We start from the raw sequence: 15866 nt of genomic DNA, 5'->3' as shown, positions 1-15866 counted from the left end.
TTCCAGCGCTGTTGGAGGCGTCTTCCCCTTCACCCTGAACACCCGGGTTCCTCAAGGGCACGTAGAATCAGACTGTCTTATCTATGTGGAGAGGCAGCCGTGGCTGTGGTGTATCATCTATGAAGTGTGTTTGGGGGTTTTCCTTGGTGTCATACCCAGTTTTCCCACTCTGCTGGCTACAGTGCTATGATGAGGAAAGGCTGTGCCTTCCTGCTTGAACTGACCCCACAGGAGACAGGCAGTCCCTGGAGGATAGTACCACAGGATAGTGCCCCTTCTTCCCAGGACTGGAGGGGTAAATCAGCCACTCATAGATATTCCCTGGTAGCTGGTTGCCCTGACATCGGGTGTCCCTGTGCTAAACTGGGAGCTGCTTGTGTATCTCAGCATTGGGAGTTGGTTGCATGCATTGGCAAAGCCCAGTTTTAGTCACCCTGCAGTGCAGACAGAATGTTGGAACACTGCAAGAAGGCAGCCCTGTTCAAAGAGGGCTTGCAGCTCCAAGGCAGGGCTACTTGTCCTGGATCAGGAAAAGCACTGGGCATGCATCCTCCAGTCCCTCGTCTCTGCAGCAGCCTCTTGGTTCCTGCTGTGATGCTCTGCTCGTCCACTTGACCCCAAGCCCAGCCCAGTCCTGCTAGCAGCCCCCATCCTTGATCTGCTTGCTTAGTGATTTATGGCTCTGGTTGTCCCTTTTCCTGGGCCAGTGCTGGCTTATGCACACCCCAGTCTTCCAGACCTGTAGCTTTGTTTAGCTTGTGACCGAACCCAGGGCATTGACCCAGGTCTCTGTGGCATTAACCTAGTGTATCGCCAGCTGCAGAGCACACATCAGTCAAGAACATTTTATCCAGGATAATCCCTAGCCGGGGAACAAGGCAGAGACTGTTCTTGTTCAAACACAGGGAAATGTGAAGCCTAAACCACTTGGCACTTTGACACTCCAGAGTCAGGCACACCAGCGTGTTTCTGTTGTAGCCTAAGTCAGAGCGTGATGGCAGGGCCACCTTCCCACTGCCCAACAGGGCCACAACGTCCAAATGAACCCTGGAGAGGGCTTGTTGATGGTTGCAGGGATGAAGTTATGAGGAATTTTGACTGAATTTGAATGGCTGTGACTGAGTTGGGGTATTGCCAAGACGTGGGCAGCCTGAGGCTGCTCAGATGTGTATCTGGGTGGGAAGAATGGCCAAGCATGAGATCAGTGTGTGCCTCAGTTTCCCTTTTGCAGTGCTCCTATGGACAGAGATCTGATGACATGGTCTGCTTGTTTTAATAAGGAGAAAGCATGCTGCATCCTCCACATCTTATCTGACATCTTGTTGCCTTCCCTTAAGCTTGACTTGTCCTTCTTTCGTGGACTGGGGACACCTCGCCTCTGTAAAACACTTTCCAAAGGAGGGGAAATCCAGGCAGCTCCTGTGTGCCCAGAGCTCACCTTTCAAAATACCGATCATTCATCTTGTATTTGTTCAATTTACTGCCTAATGTGAGGCATAAAGATGTGGCAGTTTTAACAAGGGACTTCGGAAGGTAACTGAAGTGGACACCAGCTGGGCTTGCCAAAGGTTGCTCAGCAAGGCCAGGTAGGGCTGACAAGGTGGCTTGTGTGCCAAGGGCTTCCTGCTAACCCAGGACATGAAGGGAGCTGGCTGCCTGACACTGTTCCCTGAAAAACCTTTGAGTGGCCATTGTGTGAAGACAGCAGAGCACCGGAGAGGGTCCCAGCTTTTCATCAACATGGGAGAATTGTGTCCGGATCTTATCCTCTGCAGGGTGCTGACAACAACATACATTTCCAAGGGCAGCATCTGCTTCCACCTAAGTGGGGCCAGGCCCATTTGTGGTGTCCCCACATTCAATGTGTTGGCTCTTCTTCTCTTTCTTCCTGCAACTCTCACGGGTTTTCTGCTCCAGAGAAGGATTTTCTTTTGGACGGTACACCACTCACATCTTCTCCTGCATTCTCCCATGACTAAACCACAACCAGACCACCTCCTGCTTGCTGGCCTTGTAGATTTATTTGGGAGAGGGCAAATCTGCTGTCATCACCCCCACTCCTTAACTGTTAGTGGAGATGCTTAATCCAAGGTTTTGGCAGGTGTGATGTTGGGCAGAAGCTGTTTTCCTACACCCAGTACCACTAGGAGTGTTCAGGGAGCTGGGAGCACATAGATAAAAGTAATTAAAGGTGAATGGTGTTAATGCTGTACCTGGTCAGTCTGGAGACCCCTCTTGCCACTGCGTTTGTAAAAATCAAATGCCTGTTATTAGAGGTGCAGCAGAGATCTGTGATATGTGCGGACAGAAAGGCAGGGATGGATGGAGTTGGTGTCAGGGCAGCAATTGCTTATCATGCCTTATCTGGGAATATGAAACTGTATTGCATGACATCCAGAGGCAGGCTGAATAGATATGCCAATTCATCTCGAGCCTGGGCTTTGACAAGCTAGACTGCCCTTGTTGAAAGGCATCAGTCAAACAAGAGCAGCTGGCTGCTTTTCCCTTTCTTATACTTTCTCTCGCTCCCGCGCTCCCTCTCCCTCTCTCGCTGCCTCCCCTCCCTCCACCTTTTTTTTTTCCCCCTAAGCTTTTTCCACACAAAATTGAAAAGCTTTGGAAATAATAATAATAAAAGCCCCCCCAAACTAATACCGTTTTAAGTACACCCCCCTCTCCCTCCCCAAATGGGATTGATAAGGAACCCCAGTGTATGAAGGCATGTTTAGATAACATTGAGAATATTATAGCGAGTGAGAGAAAGTAGGGGGAAAAGCTTCCTGCCGCGTCTAAGCCGGGAAAGGCGACGGCACCCTGGCTAATACGAGTGTTTAATATTTGATGTGTTGGGATAAAGCAGGATCACCTTCGAATTGAATTGAGTGTCAGAATGAGAATCTATTACTGAAATTCTTGTGTGATTTGACAGCAAAGCAGACGATGTTATTCTTCACTAGTTACTGCAATCTTCTCCCCTACATCACTTAAATATTTTTTTCTTTGCTTGAGTAAACACACATTATCCTTTTTTTTCCCAACCCCCCTTTCCTTTCTTCTCTCCTTCTTTTATACTTTTTTTATTATTTTTTTTCCTTAAATCAAACCTGCCTTTCACAGGGCTGATGGAGTAGATTGTTATTTCTTTATTTGTCCTATTAAATGGAATTCCTGATCGTTTAATCCTGCTTTTGTAAGTGATTTAAAAATACTTGAAAAGCTGTGAATGTGGCAGCAGTTCTGACTAAACTGCTTAAAAGGGACATGTTACACCTGGGCTTAGCTCCTGCCTTCCCCTAGCCAGCATAGGGAGCAGGCTCTGTTGCTGCTGGGGCCAAGCCATCCCAGGCTCTGGGCCTCAGACCCACCATATGAGCGTCCTCCACACCTTCCCTGTGACAGAGGAGCTCTGCTGTTGTCAGCTGGGGCTTGGCAAGCTGCTTGTTCCTTACCTTCCTCTTCTTTAATTGTATTCAACTTCCATCTACAAGCCACTAAAGGATTTGGTGATGGGATCAGGCTCTCAGTGGTGGTAAATTTGCCTTGTGTCAGGCTATTGAGTTTCTGTGGCAAGAAATCCCAGCAAGAAATGTTCACCTCTTATCCCTGAACTGGCATGCAATTAAAAGGGGATGTCTAGGGACCATGTTGGAGTCCCCAGTCCTCAGTGCTATTCAGGGATGCTCCCCTCCAAGATGCCCCCAGCCCCAAAAACTTAGGGTTACATGGTGTCACTGAAAACATTTTAAGCTGTGTTTAAAAGTCCCCTTAGTCATAAACATGGCCTCTTTTTTTCTTCCTATGATACAAAGTAATATAAAACCTTGACACCTTATTGTGGCTGCAGCGAAATGAGGGGAATCAGAGGGGAATGCTTGTTTTGGGTGGACGTGGTGCACAGCTGACATGACAAGAGGGGGAAGATGCTTTTGCTGTCGCAAAGTAATTTTCTCCATTGTGAAAATGTCAGGCAGGTCAGCTCCGATCAGCATGGCTCTGCTGTGCCTGGCCTGATCTTGGGGGAGCACAACTGGTGTCTGCTGCCTGCCCAAGCCAAGAGCAGCTGGAGAAATCCCATGGCTCTTTCTGTCTGTTTAAAAACATCTTTTTGTCAGGTGTCTTTTTGAAATGGAAATTTTTGGCAAAAGACCACTTCTTTGTATTCCTGACTGCCCACCCTTCAGCATTTTCTCAAACTACAGAGCCCCTTTGCTCCTGGGGAGCTTTTTTTTCCAAAAGGAAATGTTTTCTGCCTGCTTGAAAGTGTCCTTATTAATACTAAAATTACAAGTAGTGGGTGAAAAATATAGAACCTCTTGGTGGGACATAAAAAACAACAGTGTTCCTGAGCTGGGCATGGCAGGAGGAGGCTCTGTGCTGGTTCTGGCAGTTCCTGCTGCTGTGATTTGTGGACGTGCTTGTGTTGTTGCAAAGCACAGAGTCCCGCTTCCCTCCTGCCCTGCAGCTAAAGCACCCAGGACTGTGCAACGCCAGCAGCTTTAATGGGGGACAAAGGGGCTGGGACTGGGAGAGCAGCCCACAGCATTCACACATGGGGCTGGCTCTGCCAGCATCGGTACGTTGCCCTAGCAGAGCTCTGACAGCTCCATGAGGATCAGCCCCGACCCTCCCTGCACGTGTGGGAAGGATTTGTGGGGCTTCTCGTGGAAGTGAGCATGCTGACCTCTGCCCAGGTGCTCTGTTCCATGATGCAGGACGTTAAATCTTGTCTTAATGTGACTGCCGAACACCAGTTTTTGTGAAGTGTACCGGGCACTTCCCCATAAATAAATGATGGAGCATTATTCAGTCCACTTAGATCAATACATCAGCTTGACAGGTTCCAGTTCTGGGAATTTTCTGACCCTCCAGAACATCTTCTCTGTAGCTGCACTGCTTATAAACTGTGGTGTGTAGACCAAACAAGCTCCAGGGAGCAAGGCACCAGGATCCAGCTGTGTTGCTGCTGCCATCTTGCTGGCCCCAACATTGCCAAGGACAGAGTCTGGCTTGGACTGGGGCAAACTCAGTGCCAAACTGGACAAATTCTGTGTTCTTTACCCTGCAAGCAGCACTGTGGCACTGCCCAGGTGTGCCCTCCATATACCCCTGTCCCAGCACAGAGGACCATCTTTAGCCCCAGTGCTACCAGAAGTGGTCCAGGTTGCTCTTGTTTCAGGAGCTTTGCAAATTGAGGCAGATGCAGCGTGGCCTTTGGGAGCTTTCATGACCTGGTACAACAGGAGGATGGTATCAGACCCACTTTACTGTAAAGCCAGCCCCAAATGCTGTGATTCTCTGCACACACCATCCTCCTGCGCCAGGCTTGCTGTACCCCATGTCTTATCCTCTGGTCTGATTTCTGGATTTTCTGGGGGTTATGTGAGTTACAGGTTACCTAAGGACTTGCCTCCCCATGCTGGCACTCTTAACAGGGTGTGGATTATCTGTGGTGCTGGCTCCATGCGTGGAAACACAGTATGTTCCTAATCTCCTGTGGCTGTTAGCTCACATTTATCACAGGAGTAGCTGCTTACCTTTGATTTGAGATCCCTACATCAGGGACCCAGGGTGGTATTTGTCTGTGAACTGCTGCATATGCCTATGGGATTGTATGAGTAAATAAATATAATTAATAATCATCTGACTTCAGGGCAGTGTTGGCAGGGAGGTAAATGTAACCTTCATAGAATTACAAACAAAATCAGGAAAAAAGGGGCCTTTCTAGGAGCTGGTATGAATGGCAATAATTGCGTTAAAGCTGCTTGAAAATTATTCTGCAAACATTGAGTGGGTTTTAGCAGATCAGAAGCATTCAGTTCATCTCTAAATCAGGATTTTTACCAAAGTCATTTTCACTCTGTTGTCTTTTTTAAAAAATAAAAATAAAAAGCTGTCCAGCCTAGAAGGTAGCAACCCAGTCCCTGCAACACCAGGACTGAACCAGAGGGAGGGACGAATTAGTGATTTACTCACAAAAAGAGTTTAGTGGTATTTTTAAAAATCCTTTGGCTTGTGAGTGAGCCAGGGGCATCTCAGGCTTTACCATGGCTTGCCATAGGGAGAGCACTGAAGGGACAAGGGTCTGCACTGCTGCTGGTGGCTGTGAAGGGCTGGAGCAGCAGCAGAGCTGACAGGAGAGAGTGACTGCAGTTGACATCGGTGTCCTGCTGTCTGTGATGAACCAGGGGTGAGCCAGTGGCCACGGGCTGGGTAGCCCTGTGTCAGGGAGCCTCCAGCACTTTCTGCCTCGCTTTAACAGTCAGAAGAAGAACTTTCCTGTTTAAAGATTAAACGTTGTCTTTAAATATTAAACAGCAAAGCTCCTCATTCTTGATTGTGTGGCTGCTGCCGGCAAGCGGCTCAGAATTGCCAATTTTAATTAAAAAACTTTATTTTCCAGTGCAGCCCAGCAATGGCTCCTCCTGCTGGCTGGGTCTGTCTCACCCGTCCCCTGACTTGCCTTCATCTCTGCCTCTCTGCCCGCATTTCTCTCTGCCTCCAGCAAAGTGATGGTCCCTGCCAGCCCTGAAGTGTGAGTGGCCTCGTCTGGGACTGATCAATGCCCCTGGCACTTCCTTCCAAAACCCCAGGAAAAACAATTAAAACCCAATCGATCCTGCAGGCAGCTTTGAATATGCATAAGTGCACACTTGACCTTCAGTGGTCAGGCCAACTTCCACCCCGGCTGCTTAGCTAGTTTGCTCAGGTATTGCGACTGTACCGAATGACCTTGACTAGGAAAAGAAATTGCGATGCAGAGATGGTCCTGGCCCGATCCTGGGGCCAGGGCACCCACTGATGGCTCCTTGCTGATGCTGCTGTTGTGGGGCCAGGGAGGCAGGCTGGGACTGGCACCAGCACCCAGCTGTCAGAGGCTTTCCAGAGCTGTCCCTGTGGCTTTCCCAGGATCCTGCCAGTCTCCTGCTATGATTCCTCTGTTGCTTCCAGCTGACTTCTGAGGCTTGTGTCTGGTCTGGGAAAGAAGTCTGCAGTACTGGAGCTCACAGTCTGCTTTGTCCCTGTGCAGGGACAGCCCTGCTCCCTCCCCATCCCACGCATCCTCCCCCAAAATGTACAGGGACACCCCTTCCCCAGGGATGCCCTGTGCTGCTGGTGACCCCAGGTTTGGACTTGCTGGTGCTGAGTGTTAGGACCTCCCTGTGCCGTGCCTGGGCTTGCTCTGTGGGATGGAGCCCAGGAGAGGGAGCCACACACAGCTGCTGCTGTCACATGGGGCCACCCAGCAGGTGGGTGGCAGGGTCCTATCCTGCACTTCGACCCCTGGCTCCCTTCTGCCTTGCAGCTGGCCAGTCTTCATCCCAGCCGTGGCAATGAAGATACCAGAGCATGTTTGTTGAAGGCAAGGAAACCTCCCCATTGTGTACACAAAGTGTAATTTCAGTGAATTATGCAGAGACTTAATTAGGAGTTTTAATTGCTAATCATCTCCCAACAGGATTAGCAATGCTGTCTATTAATTATCTGTGGAGCCCTCTGTTTTGCTAAGGCAGGAGTAACACAGCAGCATGAATGGTTGTGTAGGCCACTAATAAATTAACTTCCCCAAGCCCCATCACTCCTGGGGGGCTGCTGGCAGCAAGGGCTGTTTGGCAGCCTGTGCTGGGCAGAGCAGCAGGTAGCAGGGCAAAGTGACTGCCAGCAGATCCCAGTGGTAGGCAGGTGGGTGCTAGACTGTTGGGCTGGACCACTCAGTCAGTGCCCAGCCAGTTCAGCCCTGTTCCTGCTACAAAAAAACATCTTCCCCAGCATTGGGAGCCTGCAGAGGGTGTCAGCAAAGCCCTGCCACGCCATGGCCATGGTTAGTGATGATTCCTGCTGCAGGAGGGAGATAGGGGCTGCTGGATTGACCTGATCTCATCTGGGGACAATGGCCCTCATGGCAGCAGAGATAGTGGCGACGTGAGCAACGCTAAGCCCACGTGCCCTTCTTACTGCTCTCAATGCAGCGCTGAGCTTAATTCCTCAAGATGAAGAAGATAGGTCTGTCTGTCAGGCTGTAATTACAGCACTGCTGTGACATGGGGGCCTGGCTGCGTTCACATTTGTGTTGTCCAGGGTGGGTTTTTGTGCTGCTCAGATTCCCAACTGCCTTGCTTCTGGCTAGAAGCCCTGCCAGGGGACTCAGCAGGGGTGGAGCAGGCTCCATCTGGCCAGGCTACAGGCCCTGTGTGCTGGGGTGAGCAGTGCTGGTTCTCACTGGGGTTTCTCCCAGGGATGCAGAGCCCTGAGGCAACTGGGGGTCTGGGGATGGAGAAGAGAGAGGAAGCTGGGAGAGCTGTGCTTGCTGGAGGGGAAAGGGGCTGCTGTCCAGGCCTGTCTGGGCTTGGGCACTCTTTCAAAGTCCTCCTGACTCCTGCTGCCAACTCCATCCTTGATGAAGCAGGAACAGGGGCATAATGTGGGAGCAACCCCAGTGATGGACATGTGGGATGAATGTGCAGCTCCCAGCTCACCGCACTGTGTCAAAGGTGGCTTCAGGTGAGGCTAGTCTGGCACAGCAGCCAGCAAACCTCTGGAGGGTTTCACCTGTGTAAGGCTCAGGGACAGGCCCTGGACACCTCCTCATTCTGTGAGGAGCATCTGGTGGGACAGCCTTGTGCAGGTGGTTCCAGGAGAGCTTCTGTGTGGACAATGCACAGCTCTGCACTGAACATGGTGAACACAGACCCTCGCTGGCCCTGGGAGCAGCCAGGCCTGGGAGAGCAAAGCTGGCTGCCAGCAGCAAGGGACTCCCCAGAATATGTCTGCAGGTAGGCTGTGCGCCGGTTTGACTCTCTGCTTCTCTCTTGCAGGCGTACAGCTTTGCCATGGGCAGTTGGCCAAAGAACGGGCTCTTAGACATGAACAAAGGACTGAACCTACAGCACATAGGGAGGCCTCACAGCGGGATAGGTGAGTGGTGCCGCCCCAGGCCCTTCCTGTCCCTGTGGCAGCTGCTCCTGGTGCATGGAACATGCCTCAGCTCTGGAGAGCTGGTCCTGGCTGGGGTGCTGAGAGCCAGCCAAATGGCTACAGGCTCTCTAGCTGGTGAATGGGACAACATGTCAGAGCAGGACGAGCTCTCTCTCCCATGTGCCAAATACACCTGCCTGTCCCTCTGGTTCAGTAACTGCTCTCCCACTTGGCCACTCTGGCAGTGCCTGGGCTGGATGTGGATGTGAGTAGCACTAGTCTCTCACACAGTGCCTGGAGCACAGGGCAGCAGTCCCAGAGTTGGGTGGGATGTTCTCCCTGTCAGACCAGTTCTCCAGCTGCTCTGGATGCTGCTTACAGCCCTGAAAAGGAGGCTCTGCCAGGCAGCACAGCCTCAGGAGCTGGCTGGAAACATGCTACAGAGTGAAGATGCATGGCCCCAGCTGGAGAACTGAATCAGCATCCCGTTAGCTCATGTGTGTGATGAGTTTCATAGTCCTGCAGCCTGCTCCAAGATAAACAGCTGAGACTGCCATGCACAGTGGCAGAGCTCCATGTTTCCCCTAGATCCTCTGCACCAGGGATCAAAGTGATATGTGGAGGGAGACCTGGCCTGGGACACTGAGGCTGTAAATCTGCCTGCTGCTTAACGCTGGGGGCACAGAGCTGGGGCAGCAGCAGGCTGCAATATGGGCAGGAGCTCAGATTTACTGGGCTGTAGGCAGGGCTGTAACTCAGGGCTGCATTGCTCTTGCCTGTCTTGTTTCTTTGCGGGGGCACTGGATTGCCTCTTGGATACCAGCAGTCAGGTGTTCCCTCTGCCTTCTAGTCCTTCATTCACCCGTTGACTCATGAGCGTTAAAGCTCACAAGGAGGTAAGATTTACTCGGAAAAGTCACCAGCTACCTGGGCCTTGGGAAGGCTGTTTAATATTGTTTCAAGACTAACCATTAAACTCTCCAATCAATCCAAGTTAAGGAGATGAATTATTTAAAGCTCACCAGCTTTTAATTAGCAAGCTCCTCTTGAACTATGGATCTGGTTGCATTATTGACAGAGGTAGCATTAAAATTTGCTTCCTTGCCTGGGAGCAGATTTGCCTTGCTTGTGTGCCTTGCTGGGGGGATCACGGGGAGGGAGCAGGGACTGCAGGAGTTGCGTGTGTAGGTCCTGCTGTGGGGGCTTGGACTTTTCCTAGGGTCTGCAGGGTTGGTTTGTGCCTTGTCTTTCCTTGTATTTTTATGGCAAGAACTCTCTGTGGATGTCTTCTCTTACTTGAACAAACTGTCCCCAGCTCTGGAGTATCATCTGTCCTCTCGTTGGTTTCTGCCTGTGTTTATCTCAGTGCTGTTGTCTTGCACAGATATCTCTGCCTGATGGAGTTCAGAAAGATGCTGTTCACGTACCTCTCCAGTCCAGTTCTCTAGCAGTGTTTTGCTTCTTCATTTCTGCCAAACTCCCTCTGTGGGGGAGCACTCCCAGCTCTCTCCAGTGCAGGGTGAGCCATGGGTGGATTGCCCATGGAGAAGTAAGGTCCAGTGGCAAGCCTGCCCTTCACACAGAGTTTGGTGGGGGGTTTATATGGGTGCTGTGGAGGATGCCAGGCCAGCAGCACAATGGTCTTCATCTCCCCAGCACTGCCAACAGTGCACACATGCCCTGTATGTTGCAGCCTGCTGCCTGCTGTCTTTGGCTGGGTCCAGAGCAGCTCCACCCTGGGCACCTGCAATCCTTTTGCAGAGCCAGCAGCTCTGCATCCTGGCTGGCAGGCTGAGCCTCCCAGAATGAGCTGAAGGAATGGCTCATTGAATGGCAGCTGGGGAGAACAGGTTCTCCTCTCAGCCAGCTTGGGAGCCCCCCTGATACCCCTGCTGCCCACAGCTGCTGGTTTTGAGGTTTGGTAGCCCAGTGCTCTTCCTGGGAGAAGGCTCAGGGCAATGCTGGTGTCCAGAGACATGCTTTGCTTGGCATTTTGTCAGGGCACCAGCCTCCCAGCCTGCTGACTTTTCAGGTCCTAGGCATGAGTCAAGTGTTAGCTCTAGTGGCAGCCTGAGAGATTCCCAGGCCAAGGACTGAGGAGGTGCTGATCACTGCAGAGGCAGTCTGTCTTCCTTGGGTCTGGCTCTGCTTCCTCATCCTGGAGCAAGTGTTGGTTCTTCACAGTCAAGTCCTTTCCCTACTGTCCACTGAGACTGGGCACACTCATCCCAATTGCTGATGGTCACCCTATGACTTGCCCAGTCCTCATCACTGTCCATCTTCGTGCTCGTGTTCTTGCTTCAAGGCTGAGAGGAGCCAGCCCTTTCCCTGCCTAGTACTGCCCTCCCCTTCTTGGCTGTAAGGAGCCTTGCTCCTGACATAGCCTTGCCAACTCAGCCAAATAAGGGACCATTCCTCAAGGGCTGCTGCTGGAGAAGAGAGTGGAGAAGAGCAGGGCGTGCTACCTGCCTGCTCTCCCTCCCCATGGTAAGCTGGGAGCCGCTGGCTGTGACTCTGGAGATGCTCCCATGCAGTCCAGAGCCTTGCATCTCTTCTGGGGTTGGTCCTGGTGTGCAGCAGGGCTGATGAAAGTTGAGGGAGCTAGGAGGGGGTTTCCAGGGCTACACTAAGCAGGTGTATCCAGGGTCAGCCTCTGATTTGCATAGATTTCATGGGTCACCCAGGTCCAGAAGTCTGCAAACCAAAGAGGGTTGAGAAGGGAGCAGCAAGGCAGTCTGTTTGCCAGCCACACCAGCTTCGTGAATACCATGCCATGGAAGAAAGAGAGCATATGTGCAGCTCCTTTCCTGTCAGTGTAGGGAGCAGTCTGGTGTGGGGAGCACAGGTGGTCCTGTGAAGCCTCAGCTTGCTTGTGCAGAAATGTTTAATATGGGTGTTTCCCTTCAAATCTGACAGAAAAATTGCAGTGGATGGCCACTTGTTTTTGTGAAGTGTTTGCAAGGAATTTGGCCATCTCTCCTGATGGGTTATGTATTGTTTTGTTTTCAAATTGTTCTCTGATTCACTGTCTCAGCAGATACCTGCTCCAAATCCCTGCATTTGATATGATCTGGGACCAATCCCACTCTGTGCTTCATTTCCTCTCCTTCATCTTGTTCAAAATCTCCAAGTTCTCACCTGTAGCACCTGGTACATGCTGGAGGAGCATGATCAAGTCTTGGACTACATCCTCTGGGACACAGAGCTGGGCATACACAGCAGCAAACTGCTGGGTCTCATGTTCTAGCTTTCACCTGGTTTGTACTCACAAGCAAGCAAGCCACAAATCTTGCTGAGGTGTTAGTAAAGTGCTCCGTGTCACCAAATACATCTGCCTCTGGGTTAGATGGGTAGATGGTTAGATGGGGTCTGCTGCAGTTATTTTGTTGGGAGGGAGGAGGTAAAGGAATGAGGGATATGTCAAAATTTCAGCCTGCTGAAAAGTGTCAGGCAGAATAAGGAGGCAGTAAAGTCTTGCTTCAGAGAGTGAGGATGGAGGAAATCTTTGGGCAATGAGAAAAGAGCAAAAGGGAAGTGTTACTTGTTCTGTCATGTCTTTTCTTGGGTTGATAATGTGTCTCTGAGGACCAGAGATTACTTTCTCCAGCTTCCATATCTCCTCAAACATGGATTAAATGAGTGTTGGGTCTAGCGTGGGCTGTGGGATCTTGGTCTGAGGAACTACTTTTTTGTCTAGTGTTTTCTTGACCCTCAGAAAAATGAAGTTGAGTCTTGCCAAAGAGTTATCCATCTTACAGGCATGTGCACGTTGCCATTCTTAAAAAATGTTTGAATTAGCTTCAGCATATAATGGGCGTTTTAGCACTTCCATGCAAAGATCAGCATTCACAGACTTCACATCAGTGAAGCTGGGTTCTTGCACTGCAGTCTCTACTGTTTCAGAGACTGATAAAAATCAGAAGGATTAAAATCTCATCAGATCATTTGGATTCAGTAATTGATGTTCTTCTATTTTTGCCTTTTTTTTAAACCTGTTTCCTTGAAAAAGGTCAAATTTTACTGACCAGCAGCTATCAAACCAAATGCAACTCTCCTTACCACTGCCCAGTTATTAAATCTGGTTATTCTTTTATTCATCAAATACTCTATTTTTGTTACATTTAGTTTGTCTGATTATATAACATAATATGCCTTTAGTCTTAGTTTTTAGATACTTGTTACATCAGAAAACCAGTGATTTACTATTTGTTCTTGAAAAGGTGGTAAGTAAATTATTACTCATGGTTACTCTTTAGGATGAAGTTGGAGTGCCATGCTGAAGTGCCCTAGCAGCAAATTGAATTGGCTTTGTTAGTAAAATCCTGTTTCCCTTGCAGGTACTCAGTAGAAAAGAAAAAGTAAATTTCAGAATAATTTCTAGGTTCATGAAACCAAAGCAAGAAGTGCCCAGTGATTTGCAGGAGTGTTCCTGGAAGCTACCCTTTCAAGATTTTAGAGTTAGCACATCTTATCCTCTTCCATCTCAGTTTGTTGCTTGGTTATTTCCCTGATTGTGGAAAAGATAAAAGACACTCTTTTTTTAAATTTTATTTTATTTTTCTCAGTCCTTTGTTGTTTCTCAATTCTGATCAAGCCAGTTATTGAACTGAAAATACACCAAAAAAAAAGTTAAAACTTTGCAAATCTGGAGAAGTAGATCTGCTGGGAAAGTTCGTTCCTCATTTGTCAGCTCTGCTTTCACCTCCAGTGCATTGACTGGCTTTAACACATCATGTTACCTCTTGCTACTGGTCTTTTTTGAATCTAATTGAATTTAATTGGATCTTTAAAGTTCAGGCTTTAGCACTTTTATGACTTTAGATTTAGTTCTAAATATCTGGTTTAGAAGTTTTTTCACTTTTGCCAGGAAGGAGAGTAACCAAGCCACTGTGTCTCCTACTCATGAAGCCACAGTACCCATCCCAGGTGACCAGCGGATGTGGACCCATAGTGGCACCTGTCTTGACACAATGCCCCTTGCTGGGCTCTTTTACACCAGTCAGTGTAACCCCATGAGCTGTGAGCCTCTGTGCAGGGCTTCACCTTCTTCCCTGTACCATGGTCCCCCCAGCCAGCGCTGTGCCAAACTCCCTCTGGGGATCTCTGCCATGCCAAGTGGAAAAGACCTACCTGCCTGGGCAGGTCAACAGCGCATGCAGCGAGCGACCCAGCAAGCCACTGTGCCTTTCTGGCTCCATCTCTCTCTTTTCATTCACTGATTGGAAATCTCGGAAGGTTAGGCTGTGATATTGTTCCTGATCTAGAGCATTAATTAGGCCTCAGAAAGAAGAAGAGGAATTGCGTGTTTTTAACAGTGAGGTTAATGGGATGCTCACAGAGTAGACAGTTTTAATGAGCTTCAACTCAATGTGCAGTGAGTTTACTCTTTGTGTTAAAAGGGTCACACTGCAGTAGTTTGATGTGGATTGTCTCCTGGCCCCCAGTGTCATAGGTGAGCGGCTGTCAGAGTCCAGTCAGAGCACATTTACTTAGTGACACAATTCTAATTAACTACATCGAGCTGCCACCACGGCGGGGAGCAGGGCCAGCGCCTGCCAGGGTGCCTGCTGCCTGGCCAAGCCATCCCTCTGCCTGCACATGTCCTGTTGCATGGGGCTGCTCTCCAAACGGACTTTGAAGGAGAGGGCAATGAGGGCCATGCTTGCTAAGAGCAGTGACAGGCAGCTGGCCACCCACTGTAATGGGGCCTTTGGCTGTCAGCACCAGCTCTCCCCTCTGGGAGCTTGACAGGGGTTGATGAGCCTTTTCCTCACCCCGTGAGGTGCTGGGAGCATGTGGCCCAGGCAGCTGGCAGACCTGGGAGCTTGCTGGCTTTATTTCAGCTTCCTCTTCCCCTCTTCAGTTTTCCTGATCCCCTGACAGGGGGATGAAGAAGCTTGCAGCCTGCCCAGTGTCTGTAGGATTGCCAGTCCCCTTTGATACTCACTTGCCTCTTCTGCAGCAGGGCAGGGGGCACAAGGGAACAGCATTTTGTGAAACTCCCCACTTTTTTGACCACTTTCTATGCCATCTTGCATGTGCATGGCTGGCAGAGCTGGTCCCACCCTCCCTGTCCCTCCCAGGAAGTGGGAGAAGCCTTGGAGAACCCCACACTCCCCTGGACCAGGCAAACCTTGTTCTTCTGCTCTTCATTTCTCAGCAGAGGTGGCACACAGCTGGTTCTGTACTTAGGGGCAGTGCCATTTCACCACACCATCCTTACGCCAAGGCACAGTGAGAACAGGAGTGGAGCGCAGGACTCACTGCTGCAGAGCTGGGCATGGGGGCTGCCTCAAGGCCACTGCCCCACTCATAGCAGCCCCAGCCCGAGGCAAAAGGGGAAAGACTCCAAGTTAAATAATTAAAAGAGACTTAAGTAAAAATCAACAGAAATGTCATCAAATGAGCAGTGTCATTTTGAATTAGCGCTTGTAAAGGTCAGGCAGATCCAGAACAGGTGGAGCGGCTGCGTGCCGGTTGTCGCAGCCAGGCAGCACAGCCTGGCACCCAGGCAGACAGGGTGCAAGGGACCAGCCCACTGTGCCAGGGCACCCGCCAGACCGTGGGCGTGGGCAGAGGGAAGGTGTCATGGAATGCCACCGTGAGCCCTGAGCCCCACATCCCCAAGGAGGGGTGGGGAGAGAGGACCGACCAGGGCAGCCGAATGGAGGATGCGCGTCTGTCAGAGTCCAGTCAGAGCACATTAACGCGGTGACATGATTCTAATTAACTACCGTGAGAGGTGTCACAGCTGGAAAAGCACTGAGCAGAGACAAGCTTTTAAAAAAAGAAAAAAGCAATGTGACAGTCTTTTTTTTTCCCTCTTTCTTTTTCTTTTCTTTTCCCTTTTTTTTTTTTTTTTACTCTTGTGTGCTCTCTCCCCTCCATGTGGGAGTGGATCTAAAGATAATTAGGATGTCTGGCTGCCTGGGAACCTGAGCCGGGGCTCTTTT

The 15866-nt window shown here is 50.1% G+C and overlaps 1 protein-coding gene across 1 annotated transcript in view; it reads left to right on the top strand.

The window, feature by feature from the left end:
* Positions 1-15866, top strand: part of ERI3 (ERI1 exoribonuclease family member 3) — a 136522-nt gene that overhangs the window by 91140 nt on the left and 29516 nt on the right. The window contains exon 7 of the mRNA XM_054384283.1: positions 8814-8913. Coding sequence (XP_054240258.1) covers positions 8814-8913 — 100 coding nt within the window. The remainder of the gene's footprint in view (positions 1-8813; positions 8914-15866) is intronic.

Source organism: Indicator indicator, chromosome 10, assembly GCF_027791375.1.
Source record: "Indicator indicator isolate 239-I01 chromosome 10, UM_Iind_1.1, whole genome shotgun sequence".
Taxonomy (NCBI): Eukaryota; Metazoa; Chordata; class Aves; order Piciformes; family Indicatoridae; genus Indicator; species Indicator indicator.
This window is presented reverse-complemented; position numbering and strand designations above follow the sequence as displayed.